We start from the raw sequence: 21,300 nt of genomic DNA on the forward strand, positions 1-21,300 counted from the left end.
CGAACCAACCATTACTGCACTTGAAGCCTTCGTGGCCAAGGCGCAGTGCCAGGTCATTGGCCTTCTCCCGAAGGATGGTGCCATTCACGGGAAGATGAGCTGCGTTTGCGTGCTGCAGCCACTTCATCAAAGCAACCTCAACGTCCGGGTACGTTGGGAAGCGAATCCTTGATCGTTTTGACGAATGTGTTTTCCCATATGCCTCGAGCAACTTTTCTTTGTTCTTCAAGATGGTCGAGAGCGTCGACAAGGCCATCTTGTGCTTTTCGGCGAGTTGGGTCTTAGTGCACGTCGACTTCCCAGCCTCCCCGATTAAGGACACCTTCTCCCGCAGCGTCAGCGTCTTGTACTTCGGCATCGTGAGTCCAACAAGCGGTCAGGACTTTGCACGCGGCAAATGCAGGCGTAGGCGACGAAGTAAACAAGACTAATGCAAGACGGCGAATGGTCCAAGCACGCGAGCTACGTGAAAAATGCGAAACGGAATGCGTGAAAAACGGGAAAACGCGAAACGGAAAACGCATTTTAACCCGTTTCCGGTACTCCAACTACTATGACCTCCGAGATAAGCGTCGCCGGAAGGCTGTTTCACGTCCGCTGCTGCCGGCGGGAATTACGAATTATCCGGATGAAACCCCGCGGGCTGTTCAAATAATCCGGTAAAATTTGCATTGAAAAACACGGGACTGCAGAAGTTCTTCGAATTAACCGAAATTTCCAATTATCCGAGTTCGAATTAGCGAGGTTTTACTGTACTTTGAAAAATTCATGTTAAGGTATAATATGCGAGAATCATCATGAAAAACAAGGTTTATTGAACACTGCAGGTTTTGGGGAAGTGTAGTCGTGGAAGCTCGACAATACCCATATAGACAGGCAAGCAAATGAAATCCATCTCTGTGGCCGTGACTATTTCCCAAGAACCATCCATCATCCTCGGCAAGACTGCTTCTACAGGATTTGCAACCACGCATACTCATTTTTGTTAACACAAATCCTGCTTATTACTTTCGTTATGAAAAAGGTGCCAAAAACGCTGATTTTCCTTGTGACATATCGCTTCACTGCACGACACTACTCTAAGGACATGGCTGGGTACTCTTCTTGGGCTGAACATTACTCTCTACTGGCTGAAGATGACGTCACCAAATCTTTACCATATAGTACTGTTGAGACACTACAAATAAAGGATATAATAGAGCGAACATCCTCACGTTTCAACCGGAGTAAAAAATCAATGTGCCAGAAAGCGTAACATAGTGATCAACACCTGGCTATGATCCGGGCTCGTTCGACGTTTTTTTATCATCCGAACTCTATTTGCGAGATTTGACATCATCCTCAGAGTTACTTCTGTTAGCAACACCATAAAAATCGATTGCGGATGCAACAGAATTGTCCAAGGAACATTTATGAGAGGGTCTCGCTACTGGGTCATCTGCCATTTTCACAAATGAACCAAGCGAACCACTATCTTTGAGTCGCTGCTAAAAATTGCTACAGCCCAGGAAAAAAAATAACTACAGTGGAGCCTCGATTATATGTCCCCCGGCTACGCGACAACCCGCATTTTATGACGAATCATTTCGGTCCTGGCAAAACCCCCACAGAAGTAATTCATTTAAAGCCTTGGTTACACGATGCTGTTTTACGGCAAACCGGTGTCTTAGGACGACTCTGTGGCACCATCTGATAAGAAAATTACCAGTTTTTTGAACTCGAATATAACGCACACGAAATTTATGTGAGTCTAAAATACGAGTGTAACCAGCTGTTTGATATAAAGCTGACGTGCCCCTATAAAAAAATGAGAGCAAGACAGGCACAATTTGCCTTATTAGAATGGATAATTTAATCTCCTGGCAGTTCACTTTCTTTGGCGACCCAGTTTTCGTGACTTCAATATCGCTTTTGGATCGCGCGCATGTTCCAGGGCTGTTACTTTAACAAGCTCGATCTACACAGAGTAGATTAAGCTGGTCAGCAAGGTCGTCTTCCGGTCTGGATATTTTGCCCTTTTTGGCTCGTGGAAACTTTTCCTGGTCGAAATGTAGCTGAAGATCTCTCTTTGTTCGCACTGCTCACGGTCATAGCCTCGACACTGCTATCTTCAGCATGCAAATAACTCTGTGTTCATGTGAGAGTTCAATATTAAGATGGCACATGACCAATTGCTATTGCCAACGTAGTTGCTGTTTTGTTTTTACGTGCAGGCAATTTTCGGACTCGATTTATGGGAAAGATGTGCGTTGGACTCTATTTTTTAAAAGTTGAGAATAAAGGTTTGTTTATACCCCTGTCACACAGCCACCACCGAACTCTGTTTATCTCCGTTCCGCATTGAACTCCTTAATGGAGCTTAACCAGAATGAAGTTGTGGCCGTGCTACACGGCTCGGTGCAAGCTTTCGACGGTTGCCGCATGGGGTAGAAACAGCGCTGCTGCACTCGTTGAAATGTCCAATTTTTGCCTGTGTAGTCGCCTTTAAAGCAACAAAAACGTGTTTGTGTGTTGATGAAGTGCTCGGAATCACCATTGCTGTCACAGTGCTTGTGCGTGCGCCTCACACGTGCAGAAACAAATATGGCGCGACGCTTCACAGCGGCTAGCGGCGGCTTGGTGAGGCATTGGTGTGGAGAGTACAAGCGCTGATGTCCGAAAACATACAACTAAAACTTACACTACGGGGCTTGAAATGCTACGCAAAAAAAAGAGCATAGTTTTTAAAATTATAATTGAGCTCATTAGGACGATTTTGCTAGTGCGGTTTTCAGCGTAGCAGTAGCTGGCTGGGAACAAGAGTACTCCATCGAGCCAAAACGGTCATTACCGAACTCCCTCCACCAAAAGCTCCATTTAACTTCCTCAGCGAAATGGTGACCGTGTGACATGAACCCCATCTCCCTCGAGGAAAAGACAATGGAGTTACCGTATTTACTCGATTCTACCGCGCCCTCGATTGTAACGCGCACCCGTTTTCCGCGACCAAAAAAAAAAAAAAAAAGTAATACATCGATTGTAACGCGCACCCATTTTTCGTGAGAGAAAAGAACAAAAAAAGTGCGTAGGAGTCAAACTTCGCACATTCAGAAGAACAAGTATTTGGGTTTTAAAGAACTGAAGTTTCAAAAAAGTAAAACACAATGTCAAAAAGCAGGCCTTGCCGCTAAAAACTGTCACCACTACGGCGGCGATACGAGTCGCGTAGGATCAGTCCTCGTCGCTGTCGGACAACTCCTTGTCGCTGTCAACACTCTTCGATTTCAGGAAACCGGCCCTGCGTTGGTCCACTGAAACCTTTTCGTGAAGCTTTGCTGTAAAAAAATCTTCTGCTTCTGTTTGCGCCAGTCTCGCACGCACGTTTTCGGGAACTCCGAACTATATCCGAACGACCGCGATGCGGCCCGATTTCCGTCCCGTCTCTCTGCACATGTAATAACTATTCTTTTAAATGCGGCATCGTGGTACACTCGTCGAGTATTGGAGTCGGCACTTCCATACCGTCGATGCGAACGCAGAACGGGATGACAATCTCCTCAGCACACGTACGAACTGAAAAAATGGCAGAAATGGCCAAGACGCGTAGGAGGCGGCCATTTTGAAATGTCGATGGCAATACGATAACCGAGTTTCTTTTTTTTTTTTTTCGGTACTCGATAGACCCTTTTCATAATCCGCAAGTGCGCTTCTCTGCGCTGCATATTTGAACAACTAATGGCGGCACCTCTCTTGCTTAGAGTGGAGACGAGGTCCTAGTTGCACGTGCTGAGGCTTGTCTATTATGCGTATTTATGTCAAGAGAGCCGAGTCTACATTTTCCACGTCATAGCGTAAGCAAAATGCGCTAGAACACGCTGTTTGCAGTAAGTGACTAGCCGCCATTTCTTGGGCAAACTGCATGGCAGGAAAGCTAGCTTTACAATTATGAAAAGGGTCTATTCTAACGCGCATGTGATTTTTGGACTCGTTTTTCCGGAAAAAAGGTGCGCGTTAGATTCGAGTAAATACGGTAAACGGAGTTCACGGGTGCCCGTGTGACAGGGGTATTACAGCTCCTTCAATTAAATGTTAAGCTGCCATTTTTTAAAATTAATGTAATCTACCATCCTTGGAGAAGTGCAGGGTTCTGCCATGGCCTTATTTAGACAGTCTGTACTAGAGTTACTGTATATGCTACCTTTAGGTAGCAGAGTTGCGCATCTGTCTTCCAACACCGCTAGCAACCATGCATTGCGGAGAAGCTGCCGCTTGGGCCAATTTTTTTATTTCTCGCCGCCGCCGCTGCAGCGAACTGAATAACCACTAGCCATCGAGAGCCAATGTTTATCGCCGGTCTTCGACACGCCAGACATGTTAATCGGCGACATGGTAGGCATGTCGCCTGCAAAAACGAAGTGCGACTTCACCGCATAGCTGTGGTTGCTAGCCGGACCTATGCGCAACTCTGCTACCTAAAGGTAGCATATACAGTGACTAGTCTGTACCAGTTCTTTTTTTTTTTTTGGGCAAGGCGGGGCGTCACTACCTATATTCTTAGTTTTTAGATTATACAATGCCTGGAATATATGACAGTTTTGCATAGTCCACGCAAAGTCGTATAATCGGGGTTCCATTGTATGCAGGAAACGAAACATGAGTGCTTACAGAATGTGCTAGATAGAGCAACTAGTTGATAGGCGCGCCCGTATTTTGAACTTCTCACTCGGCGCATTCGGGTCACCAGTGACCCACGTTCTATAGACGCGGTCACAAAAGAGTGAACGGGTAATCACAAATAATATGACATGCTGCTTGTGTACACCATGAAACCCTCTCCCTTGGTCACTTGTGGCACATACCCCCGCGTACCACGGCCCATGGAATGCAGGTATGTGGCACAGGTGATTCACAGTGTATATCGACCCAGGAACAGTGAGAATGGACTGGACTTTGGAAACCTTAACACGACACTGTTCAGGAATCAGTGTCAGAAAATCCGGTGCCGGTGTTGGTGGTGAGCGAAAAATCCAACCCAAACATTCTGCATGGCAGTCAAGTGTGCTAGCACAGAGCCACGCCAGTGCTTGAAACTGCTTCAGAAAAACGCGTCAGGTCAACGCCAGTTGTGGTTAAAGTGTTAGCTACCCAATTTTATAAGAATGTAATAAACATTATGTATATAGTACACCTATGACTCGGCAAGCTACAGTCAAATGTTGACCAACCCCGTAAGAAAATACCAACGACCGATACTTATGATATGCAGATCATCGCATCGTAGCACGCAGTTCGTTTCAATAAAACTGACGCCAGCGTTTTAACACGAGTCCTGATGCCACGTCGCACCATATGCTGCCCGTTAGGCACCAATGTAGTGTGCCTGGTAAGCCCTCGATATGCCCACAAGTACACAACGACGTTGATCCACCTTGTAACGCTTTGCTCCGAGCAAAAGAAAAGAAAAGAAAAAAAAAAAATCCTGCGTAGGCAGCTACTCAGTGAATGCTTTGCATGACATTGATTCCCAGAAGCAGTGGGATCAGCCAAGATTTTCAGACTTGTTTTAGTGAAAAAAAAAAAAGGGTGCTTTAGATTTGAATAAATACAGTAACCATGTAAGAAGACGCAATGATTCACTGAACATTGTGGTGCAAGATGGCCACCGAGTATAATAATAAAAAAAAAAGGCAAGACAAAGCCTCACCAACTCCCTCATTTCTGGAATGCAGAAGATCTGTGAGCGGAGCAGTAGCACCGTCTGCTTCAATCATCTCGGCGCCTTCTTTGTCGGCTGCTAGCTCACACAGGACTCCAGCGGCAACACGTTGTATGTTCTCGATGTCGCTGTACAGGAGCTGAAAAAAAAAATTCATGCTTGGTACCAGAGTAGGTAACATACTGCGACAGAAGGCAAATACTGACCTGCACAAACACTGGAATGACGTTGAGGCCGCGGATGATGGCTCGGTTGTGCGTTTCTCGTGCTAGGATGTGCAGAGCCCCAACCGTGCCTTCGACAATTTCCTCCATGCGCACCCCATCTGAGTACGCTCCTTGCTGACTGCCGTTTGAAGCCACACTGGAACGTTGCTGCACAAAAAATATCAAGACATTTTGTACCCTACCATAATGTGATTAGTAGAGTGGCAATACATTCAAACTAATGAGTCACTTCAGGGTAACAGTACTCTGTGCAAGCTCGTAAACACACAATTAAACCGCTATATAATGAAGTCTGTAAAATCAGCAAATTACTTTTGTTATATTGAAACAGCGTTAAATTAAAAGTCAACCTTTTATAAACATACGGTCCCCAAAGGATTCATTTTTACAAGGACAGCGCTGCAAGAACATTTAAATAATAGGGCGACACGAAAATAAGCTAATTTTAATAACATAAAAAAAAAAATTCTGAACCTGAGATTTGGCAACCACGATTTCATGCCACACCAGTGAAATCCTCTTCACAGCACCTGAACTACCATCACGAGTAATGCCAAAAGAAATGTAGGTCAAATGCACTGTGGTAATACAATAGAAACCCACTGTTATGTTCCTGCATTTTCCCGGCTGTTACATCATTTTCTACCTTTCCTGGCATAGCTCCCATAGGATCCAGTTTATTGGAAACACTCGCTGCTACATCACAACTGTGGGACCATTCCCTTAAGATACGTCGCAAAGTGTGCTCAGAGCCGGCCAAGCGACCACGGAAGAGAGCGGCCATGTTGACTTTTCACACAGCTTGGCCTGGCTTGACTGTAAGAATAGCCGCATGAGTGGTGCAAGCGACACCCATAACATACTTTCAGTTGCCGCAAGCAAAAGCAAGGCCTTCAAGATTCTAATTGCAAAGATTGACGTAATCGGTTTTAAACTTGTTTTCAGCATTTGCAAAAGTAAGGCCTTCGAGACTGGAGTTTGTTTCCGCCATTGCATAGGCGTGGACACATCATTGTTATTTGTCAGAGGAGGTCGCACGGTTCGCGGTCTTATCACGCTGCCTTTGTTTCTCTTGGAGGAAGTTAACTCCTCGCACTGGTCGTGCTGCATGTGCTCAGTTCTTTCACACCTCCAACTGTTGGTGCATACACTGATTACATTTCTGTGGATGACTCCGTTCCCAGCTCCGCAGTTCTATTCGTCGACTAGATTGACTAGATCGTGGCAGAGTGTGCCAATGGTGCACTAGTGACAAAGTTAAGGAGTTGGTGGAGTAGGGGTCATTTTCTTCGACGATCGCTTTCGGGGATACAATCAAACCTCGATATAACAAACACGGATATAATGAATTATCAGTTATAACGAAGTAAATGAAAAATAGCCCTGGTAATAGATACAGTGGTTCAAATATACGCTTATAACGAATTTTTGAATATAACAAAGTTATTTTTGTGTCACGTGCGACTTTGTTATAATGAGGTTTAGGTGTACTTTCAATATGCGAGGCGTTCGACCGTCTACTACAAGCCACAGTGGTCCGACACTATGCTCACAGTGCTACGTTATCGTTTGGAGGCGCTGATGCATCCGGCGACAATCTCTCGAAGGTATCGCGAAAGGTAATCGCTTGCCAGGTGTCAGCCGTGGTGGCACCAGACTTATTAGAAGGCCATGATACTGCAGGTGCTCGAATAACTTTTCATGCTGCTTGGGCATGAGTAAACACACCAGGCAACATTGCACGTCTTTTTTTGTTTTCTCCTGTTTTTTTGGGCTGTTCCATTTATTTCTTACAGTCTCTTCAAAAACATGTCAGCGGAGTTTCTGCTGTATAGCCTAACCAAAGATATTGTGCCTATTTTTCTGCTGTGTCACATTGACCGAACCGAACCCCTTGCTCTCCATTAAGTCTGATGAGTATGCAACATCGAAAACCGTTGCATGCCATACAAACAAAACAGTTGTGGCCTAAAATCACATGAAATCAAGGTAACAACCTGAATTACGGCACCTCAATTTATGGCAGCCAAGTTTTGTTTAGAGTCATTGCACAAAGTGTAAAAACCAAGCAAGAACCATTATCGTGTTGTGAATTTCGGTCACTGCTATGCATTGGCTCATAAGCTGGCTTTATCAGAGAACAACCACAATATCGGAGAGCTGATAGCGGTGTGTATGGTAACTGGAAGCAGCTCCAAAAAATATTGCTCAGCTGCTGAGCGTTATTTGTCAGAAAATTCATTCTGAGTGTATTGTTTGTCGTTTGAATATCAAATTTGGTTGAGATATTAAACAAAGGCGTTTGTGTAAGGTGCTCGAAGCTCAATGACATTACTGCAATCTTTCTGCCATATACACCTCCAGAAATTTCACCAAAATGTTCTATGTTTGCATTTTTTCCATGGTAATATTGCTCTACGTATGAATATCTGAATACTTTATCTACGGAGGCTATATTTTACGTTAAAAATATTTCACACCTATGAAGTGAATAAATTTTAAGAGAAAGAAATCACAAGTTTGAGAAAATCATCATTTTGGTCCACATTGAGCCGCAATTTACACCATGTGGTGCTCCAACTAAAAATCAGTTTATTTCCTCAATCGAAAACAAATGAATTGCAAACCAGGACCAACCACAAAGGAGAGACGAGTCTCATATCTTTGTGATCCGTCCTGATTTGCGCTGAAGTCCTCACCTTAAAAAAAGTTATGCACCAACTAGGCCCAACCAAACTTTTATTGAAGCTTCATTTTCAACAAGAGCTCTACAACCCAACCACTTGCATAATGCTACAAAGCATCAGTTCTGATGATCAGCTTTTGAAGTGAAGCTTTTGCTTACCCTTTGAGTGTCCTGATAGGATTTGTGCAATAGCTGCACAAGGCGGGGAATGGCCCCGTGCTCGCGCAGCGGTGCATGATTGGCCGGGCACAGGGCCAAGTTGCGGATCAACCCAATGACAGCCTTGACCAGGGGCCAGCGGCTTGGAGGGTGCAGAAGCTTCACTATCACTTGCAGGCCATAGTTGAGCCGCACAGAGTTTTGCGCTAGCTCGGCTTCCGGGTGTCTGCATGTCAAGTGCCGCAACGCACACACCTGCAAATACAAAAAATGCTCTCAATGCACAATATGAAATAAATAACAGCATGCTAGTGGTGCTCATTAGATCTGTACCATTGGTTTAATGCCAGATAAGTTAACACCATGGCTCAATTAGAAACAGCAGCCAGTGCATATACAGACAAGAACCAACCAAGGCATAATTTGTTCTCTGAAGGCAGCTGACCTCACTTTTAAGCAGCCAGAGCATACAGAGATTGCACTCAGTGGCCGTATGACAGTGACAGCATGAGAATGGCTGAAATACATAGCACTGGCTTCATTGCAAGCAAGTGTACGCAGGGGCTTCAAAAGTGGGTGGGAGGAGGGGCAGGCTGCAATTTCCCACAATTAAAGGTACCGTTTTTCGGCAGCTGGCTTCACATTTCATTCAGATAAATATGCTACATTCGAACTGTACTATATCGAACTTGGGTAAATCAAATTATCCTTATATCAAACTATTTTCGATCACAGTAATGCTTAAAACGTCAATGCACAGGAAAATCTACAACTACGTTGAAGACAAATAGCCGGAACACTTGATTTATCGAACATCCGGCAGCGGGAATCGCCCCAAGGAGTTGCCTTTTCCTAAGAAATGTCTGGCGTTTTCTCACGGAAGGGTACTTTCCCGCATGCATTTGGGAGTCCGAGTGACGTGATTAGGAAGATGCCGCACGGAGCGAGTAGAAACTATCGTATGTCGTCATGTGCTTTCCCCCACGATTCCTCGTCATTGTGTCACCTGTCCATCGCTCCTTTTGTTAACGTGATGGATGCCATAAAACAGAAGAACCTGCTGTTTTTTTGCAAAACTGGCAATAATCAATACAGTTGAACTTCAGGAAAATAAGCCTTGCGTCGCCACTGCATACAGCATCCCAAGAAGCACGATAAGTATGGCATTGAAAAACAAGGCCGACAGTAGGGCCAACGCAGACTTAACACTTCCGGTACCCGACGAGAACACTGCTGCGTATGAAGATTTAGAGGCGCTATTTACATCGATAGCGTATTTTCTTGCGTATAACCCACTCCTGCATGTAATCCCGCATCCCCAACTACAAACCACGGAAAAATACAAAAAAAGTAACTAAAAATAAATAATAACCGGGCATTTCCATGAGCGCTTCTTCCTTACACTATCATGAGGCAGTGCCGTGAAGCCAACTTGCACACCAAAATTTGCATCGCAAGTACAATAATTTCATTAAAAGTTGGATATCAAATATTCAGATATATCTAGGCTTGTGCGAATATTCGAGCACTTCGAATATTCGAACGAATATTACAGTATTCGAATTCGCTTCAAAATGAATTTAAATTCTAGGAAATTTCGAAGTATTCGAAATAAACGAATAGACATAAACCGCATGTAACCCCCTGTACAGGTGGTTTCACTGCAGTGGAAGCGTGCTATGCCATGAATACACCTTTCCAGGAGAAATTTGCACTGCCGCGAAGCCCCACTTAAAGTTTAAATGAACATACAGTAAAACCTCGTTAATTCAGTCACTGGGACTGTGAAAAACCTAATTAAGTGGGTTTTCGAATGAACCAAACATACAAAAAGCGGGATGCAAGGAACTTTAAATTACTGGAAGTAATCAGAGGTGGTCGTTCGCTGTTCCTGCAAGTTTGCGGCTATAAGGGTTGTGTCTTCCAGCAATACCTGGTCCCAATTTTGCCGCTAAACCGGGGAAACGGCGGGCCTCGCTGCTGCCAGCGCAAGAAAAAGAGGAAAAAAAAAAAAAAAAAAAACGGTCTCGTGGTCAACTGAAATGCGTGCCTGCAGAAAAGACGTGCTTCGCTGCAACACAGTGGTGACACGGGGGCAGCATGTCACATGCTCTTCGCAGCGTCAGCGCGTCGTGATGCAACCATTCGTCCATTCTTTCTGGTAAAATAAAGAATTTAATAATGACCAGTGTGACGGAATTCGCGACGTGTTCTAGGCGGAAAAGATGATCACTGAAGTTTTTGAACAGAGTTTTCGAAGTAGGCGTTGCAGGTACTAAGCTAGCAGTGCAAGTGCGCAAATAGCCGGAACAACCGCCATTTGGAGGTTCGCATACATCGCGAGTTCCGTCAGGCCCGCCCTTTATTAATTTCTCTATTTTCCCAGAAAGAATGGGTAAATCATGACGCGCTGACGTTCAGAGAGGCATGCGTCATGCTGCCCGTGTGTCACCGCTGTGTTGCAGTGAAGCACGTCTTTTCCGCAGGCGCACATTTCAGCTGACCATGAGACCGCCTTTTGTTTAGTTTTTTTCTTGCGCTGGCAGCAGCGAGGCTGGGATGCTTCACTAGTCACTCATTAGTATTGTTACACTGCATTGCCTTGTGACTCCTAAGGGCCATCGTTTCTGCGGATTTGCGGCTAAATCGGGATCGGGGAATTGGCACATGGCACCCAAAGTTTTCGAATTAACCGGGCTGGTACTGACCGCCGCTTCAAATTATCCACTCAAATTTACATTGCAAAATATGGGGCCAAAGAAATCCTTCTAATCATGCAGGATTTTAAAATAACAAAGTTCGAATTAATGAGGTTTTACTGTATTACCCTCACATCGATTCATCATTTTTTAAGTTTAAAAGCTTGTTATACCGGCTTATATTGCTCTAAGTATAGTAAATTTTAAAACGTAACATATTTTACAGGTTATCACTTGCATTCTGCGAAAGTCAACTGCTATTACTCAAAGTTGCTTCCACTTCCCTTTTAACCAAAAAGAATGACATATGCATATGCCTTGTTTCAACTTTAAAAATATTGCGCTGGTTAGTTGGGTCATGACAAGTATGCTCATTTTTCTTTATAATATGTGACACAAATTATTCGAATTCGCTTCGAAATTCGCTTCAACCAAATCACTACAGTCAAACCTCGTTAATACGTACCCGCTTTAAACGTACTAACGGTTAAAACGTAGTTGCGACGAATCCCCGACCGAGTCCCCTAGAGCCCAATGCATTCGCTGACCGCTTAAGCCGTAGTGGTTCGCCCTATGCCTACCGGTTAGTGCGTACCCTGCGTACCGCGATAACTTTCTGTGCCATAAAATTTTACTGCGCCGCTCAACTTCCCGACGCCAGAATGTGCCGCCAAAGGTCTTCCGCCTTTTTGAGAAGAGCGCAGATCAGTCGATCCCCGATTCCGACTTCCGCGCGATTGCGGTGACGCCTTTGCGGGTAAGCATCGGGAAAGAACGAAGGCGAGGTGGCGGCCACCGACGAACGCGCCGACATGACTTATCGCCGACAACCTTATCACAATAAGTATCTTCAGCTATCTGCTCGGGCACGCGTGCGGCGCAGCGCTACTTTTTAAGCCTACTGCACGCTTTTATTAGGCTGACAACCTGAACGCGCTGGGCCGCCGATCGCTGCCGCTTCGTTGTGCGCGGCCGTCTTCAAGGCTGAAGTTGAATTAATGGCACAAATGCTCGGGCAGGGTCGAAGAACTTCAGCCATGTACCAACTAGCCTGACAGCAAACGCTACTAAGCCGTCATCAGGCGCGCAGTGCTTTGTAGAAGCGAAAGCAGATCGCTGTTGCGTAGTTAGCGTTGCGGGTCGCGGGCGCCGAGAAACCTCGCTGCATTGACGCTATCACACTAACGCACGTGTACGATACAGCAAGCGTAGCGCGGTTGTAACCATACTGCACGCTTTTTATTAGGCGACCACCCAACGCGCCTCCGTCCGCTGCCAGGACCGCTAGAGCATCGCGGAGTGCGCATCGCTTGCATGAAGCTCGTCATCGCTGCGTTAACCGAACAAGCTACTCGCCGCATCTGTGCACGATCTGGAGCGAAGTGGGTACGAACAACATTCCCACGATAAATGCGCGCGTGCGGCACGGCAAGCGGCCCGGTAGTGACGGCGTGAGCCGAGTAGGCGACGCGCTGCACGCAACTAGCCGGGAGACGATCGGCTCCACGCGGCCGTACCGCGTTTCACTGGAACTGTGTCAGTTTTCGTTTAGTGGCAGATCGCGGTTAGACGCACACACATATACCGCGGAAATCAGACACTGTCCGTTCTGTCGCTATGTCGGTCACTGCGTTGACCGTGTATCCCGGACCCTGCAATAGTTTCGAAATGCTCTTCGACGTCGCCACTACGCGTTATCGGGCGGTCGTGCGAGTGTGCCAGGATCTTTTCTCCACTTTGGCAAAAAGGAAGAAAAGGCTTTGCGGTGGGTACTTTAGGCAATATTTGCTGTGGCACTCTATTTGCTGGCGGCGATGGCGTACGCTAGGAGATGCAAATTTGTACTTGGTGTTTAATGCGTACTACCGTTTAGTGCGTAGTTATGCCGCGTTCCCGGCAGGTACGTATTAACGAGGTTTCACTGTATTCGCTTCGGACCTAAAATTTATTCGCACAAGCCTAGATATATCAAACTAATTCCCTTTTTTTTTTTGAGAGTTTGATATACAGTAAAAGCTCGTTAATTCGGATTTCTAGAGACCGGAAAAAATGTCCGAATTATCGAATGGTCGAAATAAACACAATAAATGCAAGAGTTTTTCAACATACCTTTACTTTACAAGGTAACCGCGGATGCGTCTCTGTTTTCGAGCAGGAATTCGCACGGACACAATTTTTCTGACCCCTTCAAGGTGCTCAGCAGCTCGCATGCTGTCTGCAGTGCCAAAACAAAATTCTTCAAGGACGACGAGGGCCTCCGCGACTTCCTTCACAGTGCGAGGGGGCCCGGGTGGCTCATGGTGTGGCTGCTCCTCTTCAGGCTCTTCGCTCTCGGATTCATTGCCATGCATCACTTCCTTGACGATTTGCTCATCAGTCAGACAGCCGGCAGTGGCAACGCCATCATCAGTGCCGAATTAATCCTCTAGTGTCACTGCATCAGGCATAACACTTCCGAAATCCTGCCCATCGTCGGCACCGTCGTCCGGCGACACTTCGGCATCGCTGGAGTCGGGTACAACAAAGTAACTGTGCCTGAAACAGTTGGCAATGGCGTGCGCAGGCGCGTTCTGCCACACATACGCAAGAATACTAACTGCGCTCAGGAGACTCACGTCGTATTGTTTGCCGACGTCATGGCACAGGAGCAACTTCTTGTCGGCAGAGCCCAATTTTCAGGGCACGCAAAATTTCTACTTTGGTGGTGAAGTCCTTGGCCTCGTACTTGGGCCGCTTCGCCGGCGTTGCCATTGGCGGAGAGTGCGTTCACACGAAAAGTCAGCACTAAAGCACCAGCAACAATCAAGCTAAAGGAGCCGTACTGAACCGCCAACAACACACGCGAAGAAAAGGCGTTCAACCAGTCTCAAGTCAAGCCAAGTCGACAATTGATGTCCATGACGATGCTGCGTTTCACTTTTGTGCTTCACTTTTGTTCCGAATTGTTCTTTTTTCCGTTTTCGAGCCTCACCAGTGGCCTGAAAGTTGCTGAATTATCCGATTTGCGGTCAAATCTGTCCGAAATACCGAGCGCCCAGTCTCATAGAGTGATGCGTATATTTACAGGGACCAGATGACGTGTCCGAATTAACAGATTTTCCGAATTAACGAGAGTCGAATTAACGAGCTTTTACTGTATACAGTTTTGACTGTAGTATGTACTTCAACCCAACATGCACAACAAGCACAAAAAAAATTTGGCATAATATAAAGGGTACCCGCAAAAAGAAGTTACAAAGCAATATTATTCCATGTGAATGGTTTGTAGAGTAACAGTATGGACCAGAGGCTATCTGCTGGCAGTGACATTGTCGCAGAAAGCATGTTATATACCAGCACAGGGCAAGTATTATCCAGCGATGAAGACATCTAGACTTGTGTACAAATCCCACCCTAATGCATATGCACTTTCTTCTCCTGCTAATGTGCTTTTGGAGCGTTCTCCCTAGAAATTGCCAATACCACACAAATGTCTTGACATGTGACAACAGTGAAGGCCCCCTTATTCAATGTTTTATGGAATGTTTGTGAACATGCGCTAGCCAAATGCCATCTATTTTCACTGCATAAGTGTGCAAACAGAGGCTGTAAACAGTTGAAAAAAAAAAAAAGGCGGGCACTCACAGCAGGCTCTGTGATCTCCTCTCTGTCTCCTGCCTGGATAACTGTGCGCACAAGGGCCTCAATGCCCCCTACATGACACAAGGTCACTTTGTTGCGGTGGTTGTTGCAGGTCAAGTTGGAAAGGATGCCCGCAGCGCAAGTCACCACGTTGATGTCACCACTTGCCAGCAGCTGAACCAGACTGGCCAGCAAAGGCTCTAGGCTCTCCTGTTTGAGTGCAGCATCCGAAAGGTTGCGCAACGTCCACAGGCAATTCAGCACTAGCCGCTGGCTTTGATGCCCCAGGTGCATCGACGTGGCCTGCACTCCACCTAATCGAACAACCATGTAATGAACAACCCTGCACAGCACTAAAAGGACACGTCAAAAACACAAGCACGAGCTCGTCAACAGCCTCCCCTAGTAATGCTATCAAACAATGTGCACACGGCTGTGAGAGCACTTGGTCAATACGTACGCTTTTAGCATTAGGTAAGCATCTTGAAGCACTGAGGCACTGTCAGGAATTACATTAGCTTGGCTGTCGCTGATGGCCAATATCCTGCACACATTCAGTTTGTTTGGTTTCTGCTCACATGCTTGGCCAGAAGTCATCTATTGTGGTTGAATAACTGGCTTCTGGCAATCATAAATGGAAAGTAAAAATTAAACCAAAGACCAAACATTTACAACATTCTGTTGTTGATTTTCGTATCTTGATTCCTGAATGCAGTAGCATAGCATAAACTGGTTAATCTACGACTACGTTCCTATCACTTGCTAATGCCCAGAAATTATGTTGATTTTACATGAACCACAAGCTGCAGATACTGTTGTGTATTGTCCATGCTAGGAGCTGTGTGTCGGAAGTCTCATTGTGGCGCAAGATGCACCTCGTTTAAAAACACGGTCTAGTCTGTACAAACTATGGCTTCAAACTCGCAGAACATAGATACAGTACTCATGGATTGAAACGTGAAAATTTAGGGCTGAGTAACAACAAAGGAAAATGAGGATAAAGATGCGGTCACTGACCAAGTCAAGGTGGAAGCACAGACATTTCGGGAGCTGTACGGGTTCCTTGAGTGTGAACAGGGAACCCGTACAGGTCCCGAAACGTCTGTTTTCACCTTGACTTATTCAGTGACCAATCTTCATCCTCATCATGATACCTGACCAGACGAACTTTCGTCTGACTCTTGACTTCAATAGGAAATCTTCCATATTTGCAGGATTCTGTAGAACCAATTTGCAGGGCTGAGTAATGCACGTATTTTCGTTTCCAGTGTCTACCGTTCGTGTCATATTGGCACATCAGAGCCAACTTGCATCAGAGCCAACAACAGCTTTAGCGGCCAGATTTGCTGCAACATGACACACTTATCACGAGCAATTGATCATAGCACTTGTTATACTAAAAAAAAAGATGTTTCGTTTCAATTCATGAGCACTGTACATGTCATCTAATAGGCTCAACAACTCGAGTAAATGACATGGGGCTTTGCTTTGCCATTGCTTTATTGGCAACAAGATATGGAATTCCACAACAGGATGACTTGCTGTTCGACATGATCCAATTAAGACTCATCTGATCCGTGCAGTAACTACCTCCTCCTTGCTTTAATGCAAATATTGGTCGCACCTACGTGAGCATGGTTACTGCCCTTAACACAAACAGGGAAATCAGGGCTGCCCAGAAGCTAAAGCTCTGAACAGAATTAAATTACATTAACTAATGAACCTTCCCATTCCAAATACAAATCCTACATTTACTACATTTCAAAGCTGTATCCAAGTTTCATGCTTCCTGCTTAAATTGGTGCAAATATTTCAGTCACGACGGTGAAAGTGGCAAGCCTATCTCACAACTGCAAACAGATTTAATCAGTAAAACAAGCAGCTCTATACCTGCTTCAACAATGGCCGGCTTGTTGCTAGAACACACGGACAACACCTTGAGCACCCTTGAAGTGGTCCAAAGAAGCTTTTCATAGGTATAGGAACGCATGATGCGGACTAATTCTGCTGGCCCACCACTGGCCAGGATGATCAGCTGCACAGAGAGCATGAACAAAAAAAGTGATTTACTTTGCAAGCAAAATGCTTCCAAATATAAGTCCAAACACTCCTAACAATATTCCTTGCAAAACCCATGCTTTAATCAAAATTAGCACGTTTATGCCACAACGTTATATACTGCATGACAGTCAAATGTACACATAACACCACACAGAAAAGGAACACATAAGCACATGGCTTACACATGTCAAGACATTCATGGCACCACCAACAAGCAGCACCCTAGGAAATGCTCGATCGTTACTATAGGTAGCGATCGGTGTAGTGAAGAACAAATCTTAAGTCGCAGCCCACAAAAGAAAGCTCAAGCCGCACCTTTAGTTTCTACCATAGAGTTTCCTATACAATAGAGGGAACACTTTGGCGCTAGTGACTATGGGAGCTGCAGTGCATGGCGCTTCAGCCAGCATGGGAATGATGGGTAGTACATGGATTCGCCTAAACTTTGTTCTTTCAGATCCGTTTGGCTCCGCGTTGCTGGCATCCACTTTGTCGCAATACGAAGTTAAGCGAAAGTCAGCATTTTCATTTCACCACTTTAACCTTTTCAGGCTCACCAATTCAAATCTGGTCACGAAGTTCACAATGGTCCATTTTTTTATCCAGCACAAATGCCAAAACACAGCAATAAACGAAGCCACAAATGCGCTCGGAGCCGAAAGCATGAAGATTAGGCAAATCTGTGTACTACCCATCATTCCCATGGTGGCTGAACGATCACAGCACTAGAGTTCCCTCTAGGTAATTGTGGGGAACTATGGTTTCTACTAGCATCTGTCAATTATCACAGGTGTCTTGTGGAATCACCACACGTAGACATTGTGGATGACAAGCCACATGTTAGCGTATTCTTTTTCAGAAAGGTGCTGCGTGCACCAACCCCAAGCACATTTTGACGGACTTTACCTTGCTTTCTTGGTTTCCGTAGGCAAGAATCTGCAAGCAGTCTGTGACGATGGCCAGAAACTTGACATTGTTTCTCTGAAGAAGGGACACCATTTTTTGAAGGCCACCAGCAAGACGAACAGCCATCTTAGAGCCTTCTTGATGTAGCAACAAGTTGTGCAAAGTGGTGATCGCATAAAAAAGTACAGACTCCACTGGCGAACTGCGGATGAAAAATAACATATCAGCTCAATTAGAAAGCTTGATTCCAACACAGGCGGTCAATTTCTATTTGCCTAATATGCAAAAACGATACCATGCAAGTTATACTGCATGGTACCGTTTGCTATATGCATATTTGCTATAAAGTTCTCAGGGTTATAAAACTGAAGTACTATAATTTTTTACATGTATAAAACTGTGTTACATGTATGTAGTGTTTGGTAGTATATGGCTAAGGCTCCGTGGTTCCGGATAAATAAAAGAAAATCCGATAAACACTCGCCGGTAAAATTTTTGCCCATTCGGATTTGTCTGATAAACTCAGACTTTAACTGTCAATAAGACCCTGTTCATGTTCTTTATCAAAAGGGCATATCCTAAGCGGTCGTTGACACATTGGCCGGTTTGGCCAATATAAACTTTACCTCATATCAACAGTATCTTGTAGACTGCACCCATCGCACATTTAACAAAGGGCTTATCACTCACGAGGCGAAATACGTCAACGTATGTAAAGCCCCCAAAAGTGTGTGACGACATCTTGATGTACGGTCCCCAGGCGGCACTGGGGCGAGCCAGACAATAGTAAATATACGGAACTCGTAAGGTATGCTCGTGTCTATTACAACAACTTTAAGGTTGTAATATGCACAAACGTACATATTTTGTATTCAAGTATTTGTGCTTGTGTGTATGTGTGCTTGTGCATTCAGACCTTCCAAACAACTAAAATATGCTTCATGTGGTCTGATGTTTTCGTGTTCAGATATTTCAGTTAAGATAATGGGGTATTGAGAATAATGTGAAATTAAACTCCGAATTTCAGAGAATTCGGGATTTACGAAAAATAAACTACGATAAATGCCGAATTTACGCCCGAAAAATAAACTCTGAAAACATGGAGCCCTATACAGTAAAAGCTCGTTAATTCGGATTTCACGGGACCGGAAAAAATGTCCGAATTAACCGAATGCCGAATTAACGAATGAACAGGAAAAACAACATTAAAATCAAGTTGGAGAAGCATACCTTTATTTGCTGAAGTATTTTGTAATGGTCGTCTGCGTTTTCGCGCAGATTCCGGCTGACATTACAATTTTTCTTAACTCTTCCAAATGGCCAACAGCACGCAAACTGTCGGAAGTGCTCAGGCAAACGTCCTCTGATATCAAAAGAGCCTCCGAGACTTCCCATGAGGTGCGATGAGTTCGCGACATCATTAATAATTTCTTGATCGGGCAGGAGACCAGTCGTGGCGACACAATCATCAATCGCGATGTAGTCCTGAAGGGTCATATCTGAGGGAAGGACAGCATCGAAGGTAGGGCAGCCATCGTCGTTGGACTCGGCTGACACCTCGCCGATGCCATCGTCAGCTACTGCCGCATGCTCGGGCCTCACATGTAAACACGGTCACAACGGGGAAAAAAAGAGAACTCCGCACGAAGAGACGGTGCCGACGCAAAAACAAGGGAAAAATGGCGTCGGGGCGAGGCGAACAAGGAGGTTAAAATAAAATTTGCTGGAGTGGAGGAGCCTCCGAGACTTCCCATGAGGTGCGATGAGTTCGCGACATCATTAATAATTCTTGATCGGGCAGGAGACCAGTCGTGGCGACACAATCATCAATCGCGATGTAGTCCTGAATGGTCATATCTGAGGGAAGGACAGCATCGCAGGTAGGGCACCATCGTCGGTGGACTCGGCTGACACCCTCGCCGATGCCATCGTCAGCTACTGCCCGCATGCTCGGGCCTCACATGTAAACACGGTCACAACGGGGAAAAAAGAGAACTCCGCAAGAAGAGACGGTGCCGACGCAAAACAAGGGAAAATGGCGTCGGAGGCGAGCGAACAAGGAGGTTAAAATAAAATTTGCTGGAGTGGAGGAGCCGCCCCTCAGCTGAAGCCGCGTGCCGCCATCTTGCCATAGGCAGAAAGCGCGCCTTCCGCAACGCATGCTGCAGCGGCCGCATAGATGTTCTAGCTGTTCTCTGGCGTGGTGGCGTCCGGACGTTGTTGGATACATTGTGCGTTGCGTACGGCTGTATAAATCCAGCGAAAAGGTACTCTGGGATGAAGTTTCAGTTGTTAGCAGAACGTTTCGAGCTCGATGAAAACTTCTCCATATGCCGGAACATATGCTGACAGCCCGCAATCTGTCTCTAATTTCACATCTGACGGTCATTCTTTTTTCCTAACCGGTTTCGTAAGGACTCAAATGTGCGAAGCACGTCGGGGCAGGCTGTTTGGCGGGAAGTCTGGAAGCCAAAAGACGACGATCGCATATGTTAGAGGCACTTCTTGCCAAATTGTTTCGACCGGACTAGGCTGCGACCTGGGAGTTGTCCGACTAGCTGTGCTTGACGCATTTGTAAAACACTTGCAAAACCCAGTGATACACATTCTTGTGCTTGTTGATACCACTGGCGCGGAGCGCGAATAGGAAAATAACGCACAGTTTCCTATTCATTGAAATTATATAAATAGGCGAGATTTCGTTATCTTGCCCTGTTCGTGTTATAAAAGAGTAGCTCGCAACTACGAGGTTAAGTAACGTCATTTGGGCAATATACAAGGACCTGTTTTTTCTTACATTCGTGCATTTTTGTTGTATTTGTATTTGCTTTATGCAGTGCAGCGAGTAAAACCAGCAGGTCTGAACTGTGCAGTGCTCTTTCCAGCTGCAAATAAAGCGACCTAACCGAGGCCCAGGGGTACTCCGGCCGTTAGATGCGTTCAAATTGAAAAAAGTTGTTGAAGATGTGACAGCTGCATCACCTATACGGCCGCATTACGAAGAAATGCTTCATCTTTTCCAAGAAGAGATAAAACAGCGCAAGATGAAAATTCTGCAGCAGAAAAATTGCACACTAACCAAAAAGAGCGAGGCTCGATCTTCAAGCGATAATAAAGGAGACAAGGATCAAAAGCTCATGTCTGAGTAGGGCAGGGCGATGTTCGCTGCAGCCTTGCCCCATACATACAGCAACCCCTAGGGCACGAAAAAACCAGAAAGGCACGTATTCCATCCGAGCTGCGGGC

The 21,300-nt window shown here is 45.5% G+C and overlaps 1 protein-coding gene across 1 annotated transcript in view; it reads right to left on the bottom strand.

The window, feature by feature from the left end:
• The window catches only part of LOC119378984 (armadillo segment polarity protein), a 55,888-nt gene that overhangs the window by 21,726 nt on the left and 12,862 nt on the right, over positions 1-21,300 (bottom strand). The window contains exons 7-12 of the mRNA XM_037648107.1: positions 18,055-18,256; positions 16,978-17,122; positions 15,091-15,401; positions 8,768-9,022; positions 5,902-6,069; positions 5,684-5,834 (exon numbers count right to left, since the gene is read on the bottom strand). Coding sequence (XP_037504035.1) covers positions 5,684-5,834; positions 5,902-6,069; positions 8,768-9,022; positions 15,091-15,401; positions 16,978-17,122; positions 18,055-18,256 — 1,232 coding nt within the window. The remainder of the gene's footprint in view (positions 1-5,683; positions 5,835-5,901; positions 6,070-8,767; positions 9,023-15,090; positions 15,402-16,977; positions 17,123-18,054; positions 18,257-21,300) is intronic.

The sequence above is a fragment of the Rhipicephalus sanguineus genome, chromosome 1, assembly GCF_013339695.2.
Source record: "Rhipicephalus sanguineus isolate Rsan-2018 chromosome 1, BIME_Rsan_1.4, whole genome shotgun sequence".
Classification (NCBI taxonomy): domain Eukaryota; kingdom Metazoa; phylum Arthropoda; class Arachnida; order Ixodida; family Ixodidae; genus Rhipicephalus; species Rhipicephalus sanguineus.